General features: G+C 37.2%; 1 protein-coding gene across 9 annotated transcripts in view; it reads right to left on the minus strand.

Moving 5' to 3' along the window:
* ROBO1 (roundabout guidance receptor 1) overlaps positions 1-24,293 on the minus strand; it is a 1,191,004-nt gene that overhangs the window by 104,147 nt on the left and 1,062,564 nt on the right. For all 9 annotated transcript variants that reach the window (XM_044251144.1, XM_044251142.1, XM_044251145.1 and 6 more), the window contains 3 exons: positions 10,938-11,058; positions 10,450-10,588; positions 7,345-7,472 (listed from right to left, as the gene is read on the minus strand). In XM_044251144.1, the coding sequence (XP_044107079.1) occupies positions 7,345-7,472; positions 10,450-10,588; positions 10,938-11,058 (388 nt within the window). The remainder of the gene's footprint in view (positions 1-7,344; positions 7,473-10,449; positions 10,589-10,937; positions 11,059-24,293) is intronic.

The raw sequence follows: 24,293 nt of genomic DNA on the forward strand, positions 1-24,293 counted from the left end.
TCGTTTGAACTATTCTTATTGCATGCCAACCATAAATTTAAAGAGATAGCAACATCATTCATAAGACCATATTTTAGAATAAATTTAAAGAGATAATAAATGGATTATATATTATATAATTTATATATAATATATAAATATATATTATGTAAATATATAAATTTATATATATTATATATAATAAATTTAAAGTGATAGCAACATCACTCATGAGACCATATTTTATAAAAAAAGAAATAAAACAGGTGATGAAATTGAGAGAGTGCAGTAATTTCACATCAAAGGAAGAAAAATGGACAAGCACTTATCAGGAAAGGGCTGGGGTTTCACAGACATCCCACTCGTCTGGTAACAGAGCATCACCTGGTTCAGAGATGGTTGGTATCTGCCTTTTCTTTTAACAGAGCTGTTGCTGAAAGGGCAGAAAAGCAACTGTTTCTTGAGCTTCAAAGAATAACCGGTCTCTGTGAGTGGCCTGGAGAGGAGTGCAGTGAGGTGTGAACTAAGATCTAAATGCCCAGCTTCCTGTGTCGGACCAGCCCGGCACTCAGGGCTGGGGGAAACGAGGGGACTAAATGTCTTTTTAGTTTCTATTGTAAGAGAGACAAACAAAAGTGGGATTAGGTTTTCTTAATGGTTCAGCTCCGCAAAGATAAAATGTGACGACTCAGGGAATGGCTGGGGTATGGAAGTGTGTTTTCAGTCTGGTTTCCTGTGACAGACACAGGGACGGGAACATGATCATTCTGGTGACAGAGTCACAAATTCACTTTGGAAATAAAATTGTGATAGTAATAAGAGCCGCTCTCTCTGCACAGTTGCAAAGGGAGTAGAAAGATTAATAATGCCCTCAAGTTGGCCTTGTTTAAGCAAGGAGGATCACTGAAGCAAAGAATCATACAAATCTCTTAGAGGCAGTGCATAGAGTTGGAAATGGGAGAAATTCAGAGTTTAAACTAAATTTTTTATGGCCTCCTGCTCCATCCTTCCTCCTGGCTAGCGCTCCTCAGAAATGGCTTGATCTAAAAAGCTACCAACAAGACCGTCATCGTAAATGCATAATAACTCATTTCAAAGGGTTTCTTTTTAATACAAGAGTAAATAAAATTATTTTTCTTCCTTTATTTTTCATGTAATGCTTTGGAGCTGCCTCCACCAAGCTTTTCCTAAGGGCGACCTTCAACCAAACCAAAACAAAAAAACCCTTCACTTCTTAAATTAACCATGAGTTGGTTCACAAATAAAAACCAGTAAAAAACTGAAGTTAGCCATCATGTAATTCCAAGAAGAGCTGCAAGGTACACCTGGCAAACATCGAATAAAGGCCTCATAGATTGAGATTATGATAGTAAAATAATATGAAACAAACCTGTGACCATTCTCAGAACACCAAGCAGAGACATAAATTCTAGCAGTTTTAATGGTACACTGTTAAAAAACCTGGCAGGGAGCCTCTCTGCATCTATTTTTTCTGGTTAGATTTTCTATTTTATAGGTATGTCACAACCTATAAAAAGGTTATAAATACCACACAGTATATATCTTGTGCCTTAAAAGATGGGGTCATCATACAATATAAAACACCAGTTCAGAAGAGAATTCATACCTACCCAACACAGAGCCAGCAATCCTAACACTTGCCAAATTGAAACCCTGAAGTGCGATTATAACAACGTAATCAATCAAAACTGAGATGAGATGACTTGAAAAAGATGCCTGAGTTTGTGTGTGGGTTTGAGGTTCACAAAGAGAAATCTTGAGGAGATGTGTAGATGTTATACACATGGAGAGAAAACAAGGGTGGATACCCATTAAATATAAATACAGTAGCATTGAGGGTTTAAATTTATAGGTAACAAAGCTTATATTGTTCCAGAGAAGGGCGACTAGATGGCCCAGTGGGTTAAGCATCCAACTCTTGGTTTCAATTCAGGTCATGATCTCAGCCTCACGAGATCGAGCCCTACCTTAGGTTCCACACTCAGTGCAGAGTCTGCTTTTCTCTCCCTCCCCCTTTACCCCTCTCTATGCTCTCTCTTTCTCTCAAATAAATAAATACAATCTTTTAAAAAATTATTCCAGAGAATAATAGGATGTTAAGTTATGTTAACTAAATTTTCAGGTTAACTAGGAGTTTAAGCAGAAAGACTTTTCTGGGGGTTCTTGGGTGGCTCAGTGGGTTAGGCTTCTGCCTTCTGCTCAGCATCTCAGGGTCCTGGGATTTAAGCCCCACATCGGGCTCTCTGCTTAGCGGGAGCCTGTTTCCCCCTCTCTCTCTGCCTGCCTCTCTGCCTAATGATCTCTCTCTGTCAAATAAATAAGATAAATAAAATAAAATCTTAAAAAAAAAAAAAAGAAAGAAACACTTTTCTGCTGTAATTATTCCAAACAACAGTATTTCACCATTTTTTATTGGTCATGTAATAGACATTACTTATTTTTCAATAGGTCAAAGCACTGCAGAGCCTTTGAGTCTCACTCAGTTTCAATGATACCCCAAAGCTGAGACACAAGTTAAAAGGACTCTGGTGATTAACTCTTTTTGAAGAATGGCCTAAATATTCATGAAGCCCAGGATATACCTATTTTTAATTGACAACTTCTTAATATCCCCAAACTTTATTGCAATTTGCCTCTTTTCATAGCAAAATAATGGGGGGCCTGGGTGGCTCAGTGGGTTAAGCCGCTGCCTTCGGCTCAGGTCATGATCTCAGAGTCCTGGGATCGAGTCCCGCCTCGGGCTCTCTTCTCGGCAGGGAGCCTGCTTCCCTCCCTGCCTATCTGCCTACTTGTGATTTCTCTCTGTTGAATAAATAAATAAAATCTTTAAAAAAAAAAAAAAAGATTGCATAGCAAAATAAAATCTGCTGTGTTATAAATAATATTTTGATTTGACCCAATGCTTTTGCGATGGATTGCTCAAGAAGTAATCCATCCAATGTCACATGAGATCTATATGTGGTATAGGTTTTAGAGGTGCAGTTACTTGCCAATGACAGCGTGTGGCCTCATATTTTACTCATGGCTTGGACTGATTGATTGAAGCTTGTAAGTGGTCGTCAAGGAGAATAAACAGTATATCTGCTCATGGATCATCTTACCATTCTTAGAAAGAATCCCCTGGAAACACCCTATTTTAAGGAAAGGTAACCTGAGGTGCTGAGAATCAGAATGATTGCACAACAGCCACTCTTCAAGGCAATATCTAATCACTTTGCAAAATAGAAGTCTAGCACTAAGAGCTTGGACAACACATACACACACACACACACACACACCCCTCTCTAAAACATTTACTGTAAAAGCAAGTAGTTTCTTTTATAATGAAAATGTAAAACTTTATATTTGAGAAGAGTTTTGAATAATTCTTGGATCATAAATTATCATGACTATATTAGCAGCTCACATGTCTCATTTACAATAGCAAAGGAAGAACAACACTATCTGTCTAGAATTATCTAGACTGTACCAAGTTTCTTACTAAAGAGCCAATAATTATTAAAATTAAGCAAAGCAGCTGTCAATAACACTAATATGAATATAATGCTCCTTAATTATGAAACATTTACTCTGTAACAGATAGTATGTTAAATGTCTTCTATACATAAAATTTAATTTAATCCTTATAAAAACTCCCAGGTTGGTATTACCACACCCATTTTACGCATGGGGCAACTGAGGTTTAAGAAGTTTAAACCATCTCCGGGCACCTGCGTGGCTCAGTGGGTTAAAGCCTCTGCCTTCGGCTCAGGTCATGATCCCAGGGTCCTGGGATTGAGCCCCGCATTGGGCTCTCTGCTCAGTGGGGAGTCTGCTTCCTCCTCTCAATCTCTCTCTCTGCCTGCCTCTCCACCTACTCAGTCAAATAAATAAATAAAATCTTAAAAAAAAAAAAAAAAGTTTAAACCACCTCTTTAAGTTCACAGTTAGTCAATAATAGATACAACATCCAACTAAATTTTGACTCCAATGTCTATGCTCTTAGCTATACAATTCATTGTAATACGTTTCTTCCAGCTCCGATAATATTCACACTCTCAAGAAACATTTTAAAGTCCTTTATTCTTTCTATAGTTCAAGTAAGTCCTCATCCCAGGGATTCATGAGCTTGCTTGTTTAAAATAAAAAATAAAGAGGCACTTGGCTGAATCAGCCAGTAAAGAATGCAACTACTGATCTCGGGGTTGAGTTCAAGCCCCACATTGGGTTTGGGGCTTCTTTTTTTCTTTACTTTTTAAAAGATTTAGTTATTTATTTACTGAGAGAGAGAGAGAGAGAGAGAGAGAACAAGTGGGGAAGGGCAGACGGAGAGAGAATCTTGGGCAGACTCCACACTGAGGGCAGACACTGCATGGGGCATGCTCTTTAAAAACAAAAAGCAAAAATAAAACATAAAAACAAATGTCTGTGTTCAGACCCAGATTCTTAAATCAGGTTCTCCAGGGGCATCCTAGATAATTCATCTATTTAATAAATTTCAGATTAAGTATAGATATGTAAGTTCAGATACATTCAGATAACAAACTTCAGATAAGTTTAGGACACTGCTTAGGTCTAGGTTTGGCTCTAGTCCCTTTCAAACAGAGACGGCTGGGCAGCTATCACAAGATGGCAACATCTCCAACTTTGATTCCACAGAACCTACTGTTGACATTCAGAATCAAAGCCATCAGAAGCTGCTTGAATTTCCCTTAGGATGTCCCTGTATTTTTACCACTCAAGCAGAAGGTTGGGATCCATATATCAAATCCTAACAATTATTTATGAAAAAAAGTGCCTACTATATGTCTAGTATGATATTGAGCACTGTGAAGACTATACAAGTATAAAAAATAAGAAACTCCTTAGAAGGAATATTGAAAGAAAAATGTACAGGTTAGAGTCACCAAGAAAGCAGAATTGGGATTTTAAGGGGAAAAAAAAGGAAAAAAAGAAGTGATTCTCAAATCAAATTTATTTTTAAAATATTAGAACTAATCATGTCTGTACTGGGGATGAAAATCCAATGAGCACTCTCATTGAAGAGGTGTTCCCCCCCCCCCGTAACTTCTATCTGGAGCATAGAATTTTGTTGCCCAACATTAACTCTCAAAATTAAGTATTTCCTGTATGAGGGGTGATGGGAAATAAAATTATTTTTGAGCTTATACTGATTCAAATAGTTTCTTTGAAAAATAAACCATAAATAAAATACAGAAATTAATATTCTACTGAATTTATTGTAATGGTTTCCTGCTATCAAATGGATTCATTTCAAATTAGTTTCCCTTATAGTAAATAGTATTTTTCTGTATTCAATTTCAAATGAAGAAAAAAAGTATGACTTGTCAAGTTTCTTTTGTAAAGTTTCCTTTTTTTTTTCCTCCTTAGTTATCTTCTGCAGTTGGGAATCACATTACTTTCTTTGGCATTTTATGCATACTATCCTCGAATGTTGAAGATATTTTAACAGTGATATTAATATGCAAATTTTATTTTAGTATTTGAATAAAAGAATACCTTCTCACCAATATACAGGTCTTTCATATGTTTATAGAAAACCCAATGCAATTGAAATAAAAATTCTCAATTCTTAGCTAGTTCCCAGATTTGATTATTTGTACCCAATTTCCATTGAAATCCAGGCTTAGGGAGTAATAATTCCATATGGAAAATTTAAGGCTGAATTAGTTTTGGACTTAGTTTAAAATTGCAGGAAGGAAAAATATTATAAATAAATAAAATTATAGGAAGAAATTCTATTTTTATTTCAATGTCCACTGTAGACACAGAGGAATGGCTCTTATTAATAAAAGCATCAGACTCCCAAGGTAAATGACTTTAAAACATAAAGTGGAACATATCTCTTTGACTAATGTGATAGGCAATCAGCCTCCCCGTCATAACTGCCTAAAGACAGACACACCTTTTCATGTCTTGTCTTCATCGCGGGCTCCCTTTACTCCCTCTGGAGGGCTTTTGAACTGGGATTTGACATCTCTTAAATCTGTGCTTTCTCTAAGCGTAAAGGGGTTTCCTTTTCTTACAGTTTTAGTCTTACATGGAGTTCAGGTCTAACTTAGATTAAAGAGAAATAGTCTAGGCCTTAGAAAGTCAATGTTTGTTCTTGATCTTTTCTTTTCTTTTGTTTTTATGAGATTGAGCTAAAAACCCCAAAGTGGGACATAATGGCTTTACAGTCAGAAAGAAAATATTCTTTCTTCTTCTTCTTCTTCTTTTTTTTTTTTTTGTTTTTTACTGTAAAAAGCCCACAAGGCTCTTTAATAGAAAGCCCACAGTAGAAGCACTCCTCAAAAGCCACCTTTTTCTTCCTAATAGCCTTAGAGGAGACAGTGTTCAGAAAAGATGACAGAACCAAGTGTTGCTAATGTCAGACCCAGAAACAACCTAAGTGGTTTAGGGCCCAAATCCCTGTTTACTCTATATACTTGTCAAAATAGGGGAGATTTTTCACAAGCAAAGGTTTTTTAAAGGTCATTTTCTCTCAAATTCCACAATAAAGAATTTGTCCCTAAACTGAAAAAAAAAAAGAAAAGAAATGAGAGTGTTCTCAGATGAGACATAGTGAGAAATAATCTGTATGACATCATGAAGAAAGGAGAAAAGGGATTATGAAAATGAAAAACATCTGGATTATGGATACAAAGAACCATTTCATATGGTGAAAGAACCATTTCGGCATGTCAGTTGAAGACGTGAGTCTGACATTCAAAAACTTGTAGCCATTGAATGGGGTGTCCATTTGGGCTCATATAACATCAAATAATCTGTATCAGAACTAGCAAAGTGCAGATGCAGTTAATTCATTCAACAAATATTTACTGAACATCTGTTATTTCCCAGGACTGTAGGAATAAAAAAAAAAAAAAAAAAAAAAAAAAAAGATGGCCGACATCCCCACTATGTGGATGGCTCGCACATATCAGAGGGAAATAGAATTTTCTTATTTTGGTGTTCTGAATTGTAGAGACCCTTGAAAGTGCACAGTCTGAAGGACTGGTGGATTTGTTGCCATTTAAAGACAAAGCTCTCATGGTAATAGCTGCCATTTAATTAAAAGATTAGAAGGGCTCTACGTCTGAAGGCCCAGAGATTAGAGCACACTTTACTCCTCTACTTCACCAAGACAGAATTCTCCGTAATTTTAGCATCTTAATTCAATTTCCTGTAACAAACACTTATAGAGCTCCCATAGGCAAAATGATAATTTCTCTAAATTATATTTCAATGCAATATTGATAGCACTATTTGAAGCCTACATTTAATATAAACTACTCAAATAAATCTTATTTTCTTCTAATATCCACATCATCCTTCCTGTGATAAAACAACCACAAACCTTACCTTGGACAGTCAGAGTAGCTGATACTTCAGCTTTTCCAACCATATTTTCTGCCACACAAGTGTATGACCCCATGTCACCAGCCATCACTTTCCGAATCTTCAGGGTATGATCATCTCTGATTTCGTATCTAGTGATATAACAAACAAATGAGCAGTTAAGTGATGTTCTACTTTAAAAAAAATAAATAAATAAATCCCGTCATTGGCAATATGACACATCTAAGACAGCAAATCAATAACGTGCAACATTCTTTTCAGAAAATTTAAAACAAATGGTGAAATGTGGCGTCCCTCTATGTAAGCATGCAGAAAGAAAGAGCCCACATTCCCAATTATGTTGGCTAAACAATTAAACTGTTTTCAAAAGGATATTTTTGGGTAAAGTTGGCACTTCCTCACTTATTTCCTTAAGCTACTGTCCTCATACTAAAATCAAAAGACAGTGACCATTAAATAAATTCTTATTATATGCTGGACTTTGTTTTATAGGTCTACTCTTTCAAAATTCTTACAACAACTACCTGAAGTATTGGGGTGCCTGGATGGAAAAGTCGGTTGAGTATCTGACTCTTGGTTTGGGCTTAGGTCATGATCTCAGGGTCATGAGACTGAGCCCTCCATCAGGCTCTGCGCTCGGTGCGGAGTCTGCTTGGGTTTCTCTCTCCCTTTGCCTCTGCTCCTCTCACTTGTGCACTCTCTCCCTCTCAAATAAATAAATAAACCTTAAAACATTGTAAGAAGTATTGTGCTCATCTCCATTTTGCAGATGAGAAACTAGAGACCTAAGAAAGGAAAGTCAGCTGGCTTTGGTTCTCAGCTAGGTTAGTGGCAGAATTGATACCCAAACCCAGGCTCTCATTCTAGAGTTTACTTGCCTTACCTCATCTTCTGTCCCCTTCAATGTTGGGTTTCTTTTGAAGTTTCACTTTAATCCTCTTCTTACTCTACGTAATATCCCTGAGTTTTATTAGCTACTATCAGTTATCTGCGGACCAGCTGCAAACACTCCCAACCCCTATTTCACTGAAGCTCCAAATTCATAATCCCAAATGATTGATAGTTAGATAACATATCACACAAGTATCTAATATATCTTAGGTTCAATACCACTTTCTTTTCCTTCTCCACTGTATAAACCAACTTCTCCTAATATAATCTCCTGGTATCTTCCTTCCCCAGCTCTCTGTATCTAACAAATCGTCCAATTCGTTGGCTTCGTTTCAGAAACTTGTGTCTACCATGGACCTCTATCCGTATTTCCTGCCCCAGTTCAGGCAATCCACATCTCTTTTCTGGATAAAAACAACCACGGTGACCCTGCTGTTAGCTTTACTCCACATTAACTATGTAATGTAGATTACATTACATAATATTAATAATTAATAGATTAATTAATGTAATATCCATTACACAAAAAAATTGGCACTAAAAATGGCACTAAAAAATTATTTTCTCTAAAAAGTAATCCTGTTGAGGGTATCTGGCTGGCTCAGTGTGTAGAGTATGTGACTCGATCTCAGGATTGTTAAATCTGAGGCCCACATTGGCTGTAAAGATTACTTAAAAATAAAATCTTTTTTTAAAGATTATTTATTTTTTAGACAGAGACAGCACGAGCGCAGGAGTGCATAGGGGTAAAGGTAGAAGGAGAGGGAGAGTCTCAAGCAGACTCCACACAGAGTGTGGAGCCTGACGGGGTGTTTGATCTCGTGACCCTGAGATCACGACCTGAGCTGAAACCAAGAGCCAGATGCTCAACCGACTCTGCCACCCAGGTGCCCCTAAAAATAAAACATGTTAACTTTTAAAAAATAAATTTTTTAAAACCTTAAAAAAGGGGGGGGGCGCCTGGGTGTCTCAGTGGGTTAAGCCGCTGCCTTCAGCTCAGATCATGATCTCAGGGTCCTGGGATCGAGTCCCACATCGGGCTCTCTGCTCAGCAGGGAGCCTGCTTCCCTCTCTCTCTCTGCCTGCCTCTCCATCTACTTGTGATTTCTCTCTGTCAAATAAATACATAAAATCTTTAAAAAGAAAAAAAAAGTAATGCCATTCATACAAATTCCTTTTGACTCACCAGTGTACATGTGATATGATTCAAAGTTCCCCACTATGTTATACAAAGCCCCTGATCATTTGGCCCCAGTATCTCCAATCTGACAGAACTTCTTGCTACATGCCTTTTGAGCTACCATGCTAAACTTCCCACCACTCAAGGCATGTGACATTCTTTCTCAGATTTGTGTCTAGGTTATAATGTCTCTTTTCCTGGAATACTCTTCTTTCTTGCTTTTCAAATTTATACTTATTTTTCAGGGCATTGTTTACATGTCACTTTCCTGTGAGAACTCTCTCCTGATCTATATGACAAAGAGATCTATGTCTTGATCTATGGTCTCCATCTATGTGACAAAGGGTTTGCCATGTTATTCTGTATCTATCTACACAAATCTTCTGGGAGCTCCTTGGGAGCAGAAATAATGTCTAAGACACTGTAACCCCCAAACCTAGCAAGGGCTCAACACATGTTTGCTGAATGAGCGGAAAGACAGCTTAACTTAACGACGACATTTGAGAGCTTCATTTCACTGTCTTGTTCCCTGAGGCTGCAAGTGTAGCTCTGCTCTTAACCAATTTAAAGTCTTGACAGATAGCAAGAAACTCTGACTTCTCCTGCCCTTCCCTGGTGATTTGGTAGCTAAGGAGATAGAAACCTACTTTTTAATTGGGTCATACCTATATCTTTACTGCTAGACCTCCCTTCCCTTTCCTACCCACTGCCATAAAAGAAATGGCTATTAATAGTGCTCTCGTTGGACAGAAGAGAAACCTGTTGAAGGACTATCACACCCTTCAAGTGTTTCCTGGGCAAGCCAAGGTCATGAGTCTATAGTTCTTATGTGAAACTCTCAGAGAAAGCATGATAACCTCCTCCTGATTCTAAAAAAATCAGGATATAATGATTCTAATTATCTCTCATATTGTATCTGGCCCCTGATCAAAAAGTCTAGAATGGATTAGTCTAACGACACGTATATAAGCGGGGATCCAATGAGAACAGTAGAAATTCTGAGCAGATGAATCATATCATCATATTCTGATCTGTACCTGGATTTGGGCAGTTCTCCATCATCTTTTCTCCATCGTACCGTAGGCACAGGGTCACCTCGGGCCTCACATTTAAATTCTGCACTGTCATCTACTGTTACGGCCAAATTACTAGGTCTCTTCACAAACGATGGTCTCTCTAAAATGAGAAAAAGCGATCTCAAGAACAAATAAAAATGAACAGACTAAACACCATTTGAGATGTTCGTAAAGACACTTATGATTTCAAATATTATTTAGAAAATTATTGCACCTGGTTCCCTTCCTCTAGAAACCCCTCCCTAGGTTTCACGTTTTCTCCTAGTTTTTTTCCCATGTCCTGGCTTCTTTAGCTTGGGCTACTTGACTTATTCCTTGTCTCCTCTCCCAGCCTGTAAAAATACCCATTTACCTTCTAAAAAGTGACTTCTTTCTCCCTGCTCTAAAGAAACTGAAAAATGATAGGAGATCTACTTTACAGTGGGTGGACTGGATAAAATTTCACTTACCCAGAACAGTTAGCTCTGCTACTTCGCTCTCACGTTCCCCAACCATGTTGGTACCAACACAAACGTATTTGCCAGCATCACTTTTGCGGGTATAAGTAATCATGAGCTTTCCACCTCGTATCTTAAAAAAAAGTTTTACAGGAATACTATTAAAATTGCTTTTAGCCATGTTGACGCAACAGAAGTCTTCCTAAGTGAAGTCTACTTTCCAAACAAAGAACAAAACATAATTATATCACAAAGTTGATATGCAGTATTTGCTATATTTATAGGTAGTAACTTTAGACAGAATTTGTACCATATATACCATATAAAAGGGACCAAACTCTTTTACTTACCTGCATTTTCCTATACAGTTATTACATTCAGAACAACTAGAAATTTCTATTTCTATACTGGCCAAGTTCTTTCCTATTATTTAGTTAAATGAAAACCAAACAAGTGCATGAATAATTTGCTTAGCAAGCAGAGGAAAAAAAAATAAAAGAAATTCTTAATACCATATGAGTATACTTAACATGTAAATTCGGATTAGCTTTAAATGATTTCAAGGAAGCATATTCTGGTACTAGAAGACGAGGGAAAAAATGTCCCTAATTACTTAATTTGTCAGGTTTGCTTTAAAGGAATATATCGTTAGAGATCCCAAACCGTGCAGAAACTGACATGGTCTAAAAAAATAAAATAAAATAAAAAAATAGGCGTTGCTGTTGCCCAAGTAGTTTCCTGGGGACTTAGGAGGCAGAGACTGAACAGTTCCCAATAAATCATTTTGAAAGTCATTTGGACACACTCTTGAACATTTAATTATTTGAAGAAGAATTAATTACAAATGTAAGCAGACTTCCAGTACAATAAACAGGCTGAAGTTAACCATGAATTAAGATCAGTGTGCGGAAATTGAACTTATCTTTACTTAATTTAATAGGCTTTTGGTGGAGAGTTGGGTTCAGTTCCCCAGGAACATTGACAATGCTCTGAACCTTGGAATGTTTTTGTCAAAAGATAACTTCTAGAATGTTTCATGTAGGTTTTGACCTTAACCTCACAGTTATTCTGTATAGTGTACTGATGAGAGAGAGAGAGGAGAGAGAAAGTGCAATGAAAGGGAAGGAGGGAATAGGGAGAAAAAGCAAAGCAAAGGCAGGCAGGAAAGAACTATTCAAATGGAAATTTTTTTCATCATAAACTTGGAGTTTATTGAAAGCCCTACTTTATAAAGTAACTGTTTTGGAGAGCTGAAACTGTTAATTTCAATCCAGACACCCAAACTAGACACTGCATCCAAGTCTTCATGTGTTAGGACAAACCAAATAAGAATTGTGCAGTTTTTTAGAACTTAATAATTTAAGTTAGAACTTTTAGAACTTAATAACTTTCAGTCATTTTATTATTAAAACAATAATCAAGATTCTCTTGGTACCATTACAAAAACCACACAGGGACTTTTCTCCATATTGTTCACGATTCTATTTCTCATACCTAGAAAATGGCTCCACCCAGGAGTCACTTAAATGATTTTTGTTGAATACAAACAGTTTTTATACATAAAATCGAGCCTGTCATCCAAGGAACCATTTCTACAAAGGTTTATAGGGAGTCATAAGATATGTTTTATATGTATATATGTTTTTTATATATGCTTATCTAAATTTCACACAGAATAACACAAAGAAACAAATGTCGCACAAAAACAAACAAATCTTCCAAAAGTTAACGAATGCCAATACTTGGTAGTCTTCTTTTCTCTCTCTCTCTCTCTCTCTCTCACACACACACACATAATATAGATAGACACATAGGTACAGATTCACCTCTACCTCTACTCACACACACTTTTCCAATGTAGAATAATGTGATCTACGCTCTTCTATAGGCATTTTCAACTCAGTCATATATTGAGAATATTTTTACATTTTAAATGTTGAAGACATTGTGGACAGATCCTCCCCAGTGACTCCTCAGTGACTAAACAGTACTCCATTATCTATAGTTCTCATTACATAGATTCATCATACTTTACCAGACTATTCCCCTACTGATAGATGTTGAAGATAGTTCATTTTTCCCTCTTCTAAATCAGCATCTTTTCTCACGTGTGCAATTATCCCGTTAGAAAGTCTCAAATGGAAGTCTTTTTTTTTTTTTTTTTTTTTTTGGAAGTCTTAATTCAAATGTCCACCCAACCTTCAGGCTACTGGTTCATGGATCTAACTATTTGGTGTTTCATAAAGTGGTTTTTGTGCGAACATATCATTTAAATGTTGGTTTTTATTATAACCCTGCTGTGAGGCTGTTAGGGCAAGGGTTCTACTAATTTCATTTTTCACTTAAGGAGCCAGCAGCTCAGCTAAGCACAATCACCTTGCCCCAAAAGCTCCTCTCTGCTCATCATCACAGTATGTTTTAATTTTGTGTTCAGTGTCAGCTTTCCTCCCTGACTGTGACCTCTGAGGCAGAGAAGCATATCTCAATCATCATTTAGCCCCAGGACCTGTCATAATATCTAGGATATAGTAAAGAAATGTGTGGAAGGAAAGTGACTCACCCAATGTCACTTAGCAAGTGGGAACAGATTTTAGCTAAGATAGAGGTCTTTGGCTACGCGAGATGTGCAAATGACAAGAAACATAGAGGCCACAGCACTGTTATAACCGCGGCTTAATGAACTTGAGTTTAATAAGCTTGACTTCTTGAGGTTCAGAAAATTCGAGAATCCTATCAAGATCCAGATCATTAAGATCCGGTGTCACCTTTTGTCATGTACTTATTTTGAAACACCTCCCATAAACATTCCTAAAATCTTGAGGAAATAAAATCATTCCTGCAAAAATGAAGGTGACAAGTCCTATTCCTGATACGGAAGTAAAACGATCTGAGATGTGGCCCTAGATGATGTTCCGCTATTAGATCTTTAATTTTGGACAAAGCACTGAGCCTCCTCTTCTGCCTTACAATCTAACCTTAAATGTTCCTGCACATGTAGGTGGTCACTTCATTTCGGAAGGGATTGTACATTCATGAGTAAAAGCTATAGCAAAATAAGAGGGAGTCAACAAATCCTCTAAGTATTCTTTGTGCCTTAAAAGTCAGTGAGTCCTATCTATAATAAAATACAAGGCTTTGTGAATAATTTTAAGATACATTCAAATGTGGAGAAAAATGAGAGTCAGAGAATGATAAAGCATAAATAATTTTCAACCGTACGGACATTTTTACAGCTTCAGGATAACATAGTACTAATTTACTTTTACAAATCTTAAATACTTGGGAATGTAGAGTTTTAAATCAACGCGCCGACGCACACGTGGGGCACCAATTAGCTTTATATATTGCAGCCCAACACTGTTATATTTTGAAAGGATCCTTATATTGGGTTGAAGGGAAATTTTGTTAATGTGAGTTATGAGGGGGCTGCCGGGGGATTCTCAGAGAGGACGGGATTCCAATGTTGCGCTGAATGGAGGGAAGCAATAACTAAGGTGAAGGACAAATTCAAAGAAAGCCATCAAGTACTGAAGCATGTGTGGTTCACAGCTTATTCCTAGAACTCTAGCTATACCCTTGACCTTGAACAGACAGGTGTGAGCTGCGCAGGTCCACTCACAGGCAGATTTTTTCAATAAACACCGTACAGTATTATAAATGCATTTTCTCTTCTTTATGGTTTTCTTAATCCCATTTTCTTTTCTCTAGCTTACATTATCCTAAGAATACAGTATAGAAAACATATAATATGCACAATGTTATGTTCATGTTATGGGTAAGACACCCAGTTAATAGCAGGCTATTGGTTAAGTTTGGGGGGAATCCAAAGTTATACATAGATTTTTGACTGTGCAGGGGGTGGGTATCCCTAACCTCTATGATGCTTAAGAGTCAACTGTAGTCACACTTGGCTCAATCTTGAAAAGACTTCTAAACCCATCTGCCAGGAGACTTACGCTTCGGTGACACGTAGCTATGTTTTGCTACTAAATATAGAGAGAGAAGCCGTCCTTCTCTCTAAGATTTTAATCTACAGAATGCTTTGTTGAACCATATTTACTGTTCAGATTAAAAATAACCCACCAGGCATTTTACAAAATATTTTCTTGTCCTTTGTAAGTCAATACTAGTTGTATGGCCCACCAGGACATTTATTTCTACAAGAAATGTTTTTAAATGATCTCCTATCTCGAGAAGCCTTCTCCATTAGAATCATAATATCACTAAAAGCATACATTTGTCACACCTGTTCATTTATATTAATTTCTGTATCAATGGAAAAAAACCCTAAAATAATGAATTGAGGCCTAAAAATAAAAATATTAACCTTATAAGGCATTTTTTGAAAAATGCATTTTTTCTTGAATAAAAGAGATATTAATCAACAATGGCTGCATGAAGTCAACTAAATTGCACTTTTTTCTTCCCTGCTCAAGGCGTTCTTTACCAGCATTATCTGGTCGGAACCAAACTCAAAACGAAAATACCTACACAAACTTAAAAAAGAGAGAGAGAAAGATTTCTAAATCCCAGACAACCTTTCAAATTTTACATTCGCATAGGAAAGCCAAGCGAGCATGGGCCCTGGAATCACCACATCTTCGTATATACATGGAGGGTCAGGCAAGGTGTTCACGCCTCGGTACCTCTGCTTCTCATCTCTAAAATGGGGATTCTCTTAACACACATCTCCAAGGATATCGAGAGTTACATGAACTAAATAATGCAGAGTACTTAGAAAAATGCCTGCTCATCATAATTAGATACTATGCTTATGGATTTAATGATTAAAGGGACATTTGCCTAATCAAAACCGATCTTCCTTTGCAAGGCCACATCTAGAAGTTTTTTATGAAAATGAACTAGTTACACATCTTCTAGTGCTTTTGTCAGAAAAAGGTTCATTTGTATGAACGTAGTAAAGCCCGAGAAACAAGTAATTCTCAGGCCAAATACGTTCTTATTTCCTCCAAAACAGTGATTCTTTATGAGGGCAATCACCTATCCTCTCCCAGGAAATATATGGCAATGTCTTAAGATATTTGTGGTTGTCACCACTGAGGGGGGAGCAGGTGTGTTACTAACTGCTGGGGGGCAGAGGCCAGGGAGGCTTTGAAACAGCCTACAATGCACATTGGAGTCCTCCACAAAAAAGGGATTATCACACCCAAAATGTCGGTAGTGCTGAGGTTGAGAAATTTTGCCTAAAGGCCTGGCTCGGGCCTAAGGATAAATGCTGGATTAAAAGAACAACAGGAAAGAGGAGTTAAAATTAGACAAAATAATAAGTATTTTTTTATTCTATTTCAGAAATCAGTGCTACAGCTTCTGAGATTAGTATAAATACCACCCCCCACCCCTGACACACACCTTCTACCCTGTTAGTAAGACAATTTCATTCTAAAATACTGCATTCCATTCTGTACTCACTGGCAATAACAGTTAAGGGTCTCCAAGCAGACATGACAACTTAAATGGAACACTAAACAAGTCTCACCAAACCTGGAGGAAACCGATCTCCTTAGAGATGTCAGAGACTGAAATTGACAAAGGGGAAGGAAGAAACAACAAAGTGTAGCAGATAGAGAAATACAGAAAGAAAGAAAGAAAAAAAGAAAGAAAGAAAGAAAGAGAGAGAAAGAGAGAAAGAAAGAAAGAAAGAAAGAAAGAAAGGAAGAAAGAAAGAAAGAAAGGAAATGGTAGTCCTCAATACATATAAATGCAAGTTGATTGTGGCATTATGTCAATGGCTGAATGGAAACCGAGTTAAGCAAAAGCCATCATTTTATTCTCTATGGTCACAATCGTGGACTACATGGGAGCCCGTTTTTTTCAATAAACAAAAGAACAGGGAAAACACAGCACTATAACCCCAACCAAAGAGAACACACCGGCTCTCAAGCAGGACCTGCCCTTAATCGTCACCATTTTATGTAGAGTCATATAATAATATTGACTGTAGAGGGTGACTTAATACATTCTAAATCTTTGTGCCCCTCTGTAAACCAAAAATTGACATTTCCTCTCTACACAGAAAGGAAAAATATGTCTAACACATACAAAACACTATAGATGTGAAAATAGCCCCATTTAAAACAAGCTCAGAAATACGTCTTGGCAGGTCTCCTCCTGCAACTGCATCTGACAGCCAAATTGTAAACCTATCAGAAAGGAGTTTGTATAATGAACAGACACAGTGTTAAAGGGGGCACTGAGGCAACACTTCTTCAATTAACATAATCCGGGTGGTGGAGAAGCTGAACGAGTTAAGCTTTCAGACAATATGCTGGCATCCAGCCTATGTCAAAAATCTGAGGCAGGGGTCCTCCTTCCTCATTACCATATACCTTACCAGACCACGGTGCTAACCACATTAGAAACCCACATTTCCATAAGCTCTAGACAGTGCTTAAAGGGGGGCCTCAGCTATCTACATACTTGATAAAAACAAAACAAAACAAAGGTCTCCCAGTGGACTTGCTCTTTTTGGGGAAGGAGACAGAAGAGAAAAAAAAAGAAGAAGAAGAAAGTGGTAAAGAATTGTAAAGTTTTAAATATCGGCCTCTGAATTTTTTTTTAAAGTGTTTCAGAGATATTAAGGTATTGAACATGTCAATGTATTTGATACACAGGATTCTTATAAACTAGCATTTTTCCCTTTAAAAAAGAATACATGGTCATTTTCCTCAGGGGTAAAATGTCTTCTCTCCTGGTATTTAAAGATTTTTCTGAAGCTGTTGAAAATCCCTTTCTAGAATGTTTTCCTCTTTACTAGACTGTTTACTAAATACAAAGATAATATAGAAAATCAGGTGTAAGATATGGCTTTCTAACCAAAAACAGAATCATTTTATATTTCTGGCAAGCATGAAAAAATCAGAATTAGAATCTCAATTACAATTCTTCTTTCCAGAATACAAGAAGAAAAACTGATTATCTTCGTACACATAGAAGCATGTTTTCTTTAAAAAAGTAAATTATGTAAGCTTTTTGTCTGGTTATTCCATGAAGTATATAGCCTACCCTGCAATCAGTACTTAGAATCAGAAATAAAGATGAACTTAAAATGAACTCCTTGGTATGTCTTCATTTTCTACCCTAAAGGAAGTCAGATGATTTGCAATATCTGTTACACTTGAGATTTTTTTTTTTTTTCCCCAGGCATCACCCTCACAACATTAGCCATACACCTCTAGGTTAACATACTAACCCAACTGGGGCTAATTAACTAGTTTGGCTACACAAAATCTTTTCTGCTTTTAATTACATTAACTTAATGTGACTTGAATTCAGCAGACCAAAAATGAAACCACTAATTATATTAAGGGCTTCAAAGATGATTTCAAATTGCTAACCACCAAACTGTCATATAATTTATCTCATTTCCTTTAATAGATTTTGCATTTAAAATCTGTATTCTTTACTAGAAATACTATTTTTAAGCTCTATTATAGCGACAGATTAAGAGAGTAATGATTTAAAAAGTTAAAGGAGAAATATGTTCAAGTAATACTGATCAGACATACATAGGTGTTATTATACCAGTGAGAAATGGGGCAGTACCGAATTTTTACAATTTTCAAAAAGATTTAAAGGCTCAGAAATATTCATTTACAGTGGTGAAGGCTTGATAAGCAGGGTTAACATGAAGAGTGATATTTTTAAAGCACCTGGGCTTAGAAATTATTTTTTTCTGAAAAACTTGATTCTTTACCACTGTTCTCATACTATTTTTGCAAAGTAAGTAAGAGGAGAGTCTAGTCTAGCATATATCATCCTTAGACAATTTACCGCTAACTCTCTCTGGGTAGAATATCTATTCCCAGCAATGTTGTCAGTTCTGCCTGGATCTCTGACCTACAGCACGGATACCAAGCTGTTGTGAACTGGAGGAGAAGTACTTTGCATGGGTTTAAGACTTCTTAATGACAATGAGATGCAGGTACCCCAGATGGCCAGCCATGGCCCCCAGACATTCTCTTTAGTGAAAGAAACTACAGGGCGGTTTTGGACGGTCCCTACGGACTCCTTTCAACACAGACACGTGAAGAAGCATCACAACAATGGCTTTTAGTTTTTTTCAAATTTAACATTAATTCAACAACAACGACAACAAAAACAAACCAAAAAGATGTCTTGCTTGAGCAGGAAGCAGAGAAGGGGGGAATTAAAATAATGGCTACTACTTTCCCATCTGGCTGCCAAAGTAGTAGGACTTTTTTGTTGCTTTACTGCAAACAATTCAGATTAACGCATCTGTGTTTTCTACAAGATACACTACAATAGCATCTTTCAAGCACAACCATGATTACCGCATTCGAAGTTAGGCAAAAGGACTGGTGATAGTGGAATTAAAAGTACAAATGATAGACAAAGGATTAAATAAAATACATGTCTCACAGCAATCTAAAAAAAAAACTACAACCAAGTAAAAGATAATTTATGTATCCAGATCTTACACAGTATCAAAGAAATTACTGTGTTTCTTATGCGGCAATATTTCTTGTATCTTTAAGTAGTTCGAAAAGAATCACTAACAAAAAAGTCATGTTTAGAATTAAATCATTTCATGTTTTTACTAATGCTGCTCTAATATCAAATATAGGTATTATATTTCTGAATATACATATTAATGATTGCGCTCTTGTTTCACTCTTTGGAACCTATATTTTAATGTAGTTAGTAATCAGAATCAATTTTAAATTTTTGACAAATTTCCACTATCAAAAATCATTGACCTTAAACAATTTGTATCTATTACTCTAGTCACCATAAACACTTTTCTTAGTATATAAACACATTCTAGGAAAATTTTTATTTATTCTACTTATTTGGGCTATTGCTGTCACACAAAAATAATGCTTTTTTAAACATCAGGTATCCATGACAACACGATTTCATATTTAAGTCTCAATCATATGTTTTATTTTAAATAAACAGGACTGGCCAAATCCCAGTTCTTCCAGGCTAGCAAAGTTTATTTCCTCTTCCTAGTTTTCATAAAGGTGACTTTCGCTCAATTCATTTTCTGAAAAATGTTCACCCTTCCTTATTCTTTTAGCATTTCGGTTCATAGAGACCTTAGTGAGAGAGAGAGGGAGGGAGGGAGGGAGAAGGAAGAAAAAAAAAAGGCATTGTTTGAAATATTTCCCACTCAAGACTCTTGATTAGATATGGCCTGGTTTCATGCTGTTTATCCAAGGCTGTTGGGTAAATTTACCTTGTACTCATCCCCAGCTCCTTAGGGACTCAACGAGACACAACGAGAGCAACTATACCACAGAGGTAGGTGAAACGTAGAAAAATAGATTACAGAGTAGTATTCACCATATATTTTGTTTTCCTGTAGATTATTTAGAAAATTAATTCAGATTTTAATTCCACCACCAAACTCTTTTACCTGGATATCACTCATCCACTGACTCCGCACCCTTCTTCCGCAAAGCCCATTTCCGTTCTACCATCTACTTCAAGTGTAAATAATGTCCATGGGATTTGCACAAAACATCTCATGGAACATAAAGATGCCTGGGTAAGTACATAGTCACTATAAAAATTTACGAAAATGACCAATCGAAAGCAATCAAATGACCATTTAAAAGGGGCGACGTTGCAAGGAGAAAACCGTAACTTGTAGGTCTTTCAACTGTTCAGAGGAAAAAGAGGCAACGAGGATCTCTCCACGGGCGTCCCATATTTGCTTGGGCTGTAGGCACAGAAGAGAACATGATCTAATTTCATTTGTTTGCCGGTACACTTTACAATACCGTTTAAAAACCAACACGGCTTCAGCCAGGAGTTTAAACACCCTGGGTCATCAGAGGGAAGCAACAAGAGACTCAGGCAGAAAAAGCAATTATCCCAGTGGAAGCCCGTGGCTCTCCACAGCTTGGGGAGCTGCCAGCTGAGAACACGGGCCCGGGAGATGTTGCTGCCCAGGACTGCGGCAGCTGCATTTCTCTGTTATTTCCATCTCCCCGACTAAACTTTTCTTTTCTCCTGCATAGCAATTTATAAATTGGTCATTGGCTGTCGGCGGCAGCAGAGGCACACACCTCTGATAATCTGATCACAGACTACATCGGGAAGTGCTCAACTGCTAATTGTAGGCAACGGGGACCTCCCTACAGAGAGACACAGTTGAGTTCCAGGGACAGGAGGATTTTCCTTGCGAAGATATAAATTATTACCTTTCTGTCTATTGAGTTTATCTCACCAGAGGGCCTTCCCATGAATCCTCATTTTAACAAGGAATCATAGAAAAGAAACACAGTCACTTTAAAACCCACCCCTTTCCCTGAAGTGTGGCTCAAAGTCAATATGGAAACTTCGGCTGGGCATTTTCTCTTAGACACCCGTTTTCTTGAGCCAGTCACAGTTAGGTGGCCTAAAGCAATCACCCGAAAAAGGGGCCCTTTAATTGACTGTATTTCAAACCAGGGGCAGACAACTGCTTGACGCTAGTGAAATGGAGAGTGGATAAACAGCGAAGGCTTTTAGCTGATTCCCCAGGTGTCTGGTTCCGCCAGCATTAAAATCAGAACCCCAAAGTAAATCCTATAAAAAGGAGGTAATAGGAAGAGTGGTTTGGGAAGAGAATAGCCTTCGCTAGCTATCTCCTAAAAGTAAGAAAGGTGATTGATTTTTACCTCTATGAAAATTATAGGCGTTACGTGGTAGGACTCTGCATGTGTATAAAAAAATTAATTTAGCTCATAGCTATTAAAGTTAATGTATCAGTTCCTTCGCAGGTCTCATGAAACAATGTCCTGCTGTTTTAAAGGTAAAAACAAAGTCTTATGGGCAATTTTCACTTTTGTACAAAACCAGGTTTGCTTTTTATCACCTCGTCCAACCATCTGGCTATAACTCTGAATTTACATACAGTCACTGTTAGGACAGCCTGAAATAAAAAATCTATGGAGGAATTATGACTGTACTCTAGAAATCAAGATGACAAATGCTCATAGTATTTGAGGGAAGAAAAAGCTCATTTTCAAACACTTGGCTCTTTCAAGTTACAAGTGCACCAGCTGAAAATACTTTTCAAACAGTAAATCCCTCTTTTCTCTCCATCAGTTCTTACACTTAGGTCTTCTCTCTACAGTTTTGGTCCAGTGTGAGAGTTTCCCTCACCCCCCAAACGCCTTGCTAAAATAATGCCTTTTGCACAGACTGTGTATAATTTGTTACTCTTGAAATTTAAATGCACTTATATTCTGAAGATGATACATAACCATGGCAGAAAAAGTCAAATCAAGGTTGAGTACGCAGGGGATTCTTGGACTCAAAAATTCACAATGACTTTATGGAAATTAACTCAGGAGAATTACTTTACAGGAAAAATGTGAAAAAAGTAAAAATCACGCAAGCAATGAATCATGGAACACAACATCAAAAACTAATGATGTACTGTAAGGTGACTAACATAACATAATTTAAAAAAAGATTTAAAAAAAGTAAAAAGCAATAAAATCCTTTAATCCTATTTACCGGGATTCTCTACAAATATGAACATCCCTAAAGTAGCTACACATTGAAGTAAACACCCACTCCCATTCTGTGGAATTTTAATCCCAGAGTCAAAGGAGAGCAAGAGCAGACTTGCAAGTGACAAGCTTAATTGATTAATCAGAAGTCAGGGCTCATCAGACCAGGGTCAGAGACTCAATATCCATATGGCCACTTGCTTCGCTCTCTTTTATTGATCACAAGACTATGACAGAACCCAGCTCCGTTATTTGGCAAATGTGTGCCTCCTCCCATAAGGGACATATGATAAGATAAAAATAATAACCCCCTTCTCCCCCAACACCGCTTCTGTTAAAACAAACGAAAATATATCTAAGTACCACCTAAGAAAGCAAGTTGGGCCATTTGTGCATGTGAGGAAGACATTAAATTCATGAGATGAAAAGGCTGGAGCCAGTGCTTAAAGGAACTCTTCTTGATGGTTTATATCAAGCTTCCGAGTTACCCACACACATTTCTCACTATTTCCTGAGAACTAATGATTAAGACATGGACACCCTGATATGAGGAAGTTGAGAGGCAATGTGGGGGGCTTGGGGGGTAGAAAAGGAATAAATGAAACGAGAGGGAGACAAACCATAAGAGACTCTTAATCTCACAAAACAAACTGAGGGTTGCTGGGGGGAGGGGGCTTGGGAGAAGGGGGTGGGGTTATGGACACTGGGGAGGGTATGTGCTATGGTGAGTGCTGTGAAGTGTGTAAACCTGGCGATTCACAGACCTGTACCCCTGGGGCTAATAATACATTATATGTTAATAAAAAATTTTTAAAAACTATAAAAAAATAAAGTTAGGAGAAAAAAAAGATATGGACAAATAAGAAATATAAAAAAAAAAGTGTCTTGACTCCTTATATTTCTTTTCTTTTCTTATCTTTTTTTTTTTAAAGATTTTATTTATTTATTTGACAGACAGAGATTACAAGTAGGCAAAAGAGGCAGGCGGGGAGAGAGGAGGAGGAAGCAGGCTCTCCGAGGAGCAGAGAGCCTGATGTGGGGCTCGATCCCAGGACCCTGGGATCATGATCTGAGCCAAAAGCAGAGGCTTTAACCCACTGAGCCACCCAGGTGCCCCCTGAATCCTTATATTTCTATAGTTATCTGTGAAAAAAGAAATTGAAGAGGACTGGTATTTGTTTAAAATAATCTTTCTCGGTTATAAGTAGTTCAGTTCTCTGTCCAAGACAAAAGCTTCCTGAACAGAAAATGCAGTGCAAAAAAGTATCAAGGGTATTAATGATCTCAGTGTTCTGAACTGCTCCTAACCCCAAGTCTGTAGGTGCTTGAACTTTTGAGTTGAAATTCAGAATTTTGTAAATTCTAGATTGCATCCACATAAACCTAATGAGTAGTTACTCTATCAACTAAATATTAATCTTCTATTCTATTATTCTATTTAAGAGTAATTATTAAATCCTAATAGCATGAGTTTCCAGAATTAAGTGGTGGGAAAGGTTCTGGTGGAAGCAATGTAAGCCAGTGCAAAGATTAAGGAACAAAATAAAGTAAATTAAAAAACAACAACAAACCTGATCACATGTTTCTTGCCTCTCTCCCACATGGAATATAAATTCTACAATTCTATGCAGTAAAGGACTTATCGTATCTCTAGTATATAGCACAACACCCACAGAAAAGACAGCATCCGGTTTTTCAAGATCTTAAAAAAATCAGATCAATAGAATTCTTTGATTTCATTCATCACTTCAGAAAAAGTCTTGTTTTTTTTAAGGATTTTTATTTATTTATTTGACAGACAGAGATCACAGTTGGCAGAGAAGGAGGCAGAGAGAGAGAAAGGGAAGTAGACTCGCCGCTGAGCAGAGAGCCCGATGTG

Source organism: Neovison vison, chromosome 6, assembly GCF_020171115.1.
Source record: "Neovison vison isolate M4711 chromosome 6, ASM_NN_V1, whole genome shotgun sequence".
Taxonomy (NCBI): Eukaryota; Metazoa; Chordata; class Mammalia; order Carnivora; family Mustelidae; genus Neogale; species Neogale vison.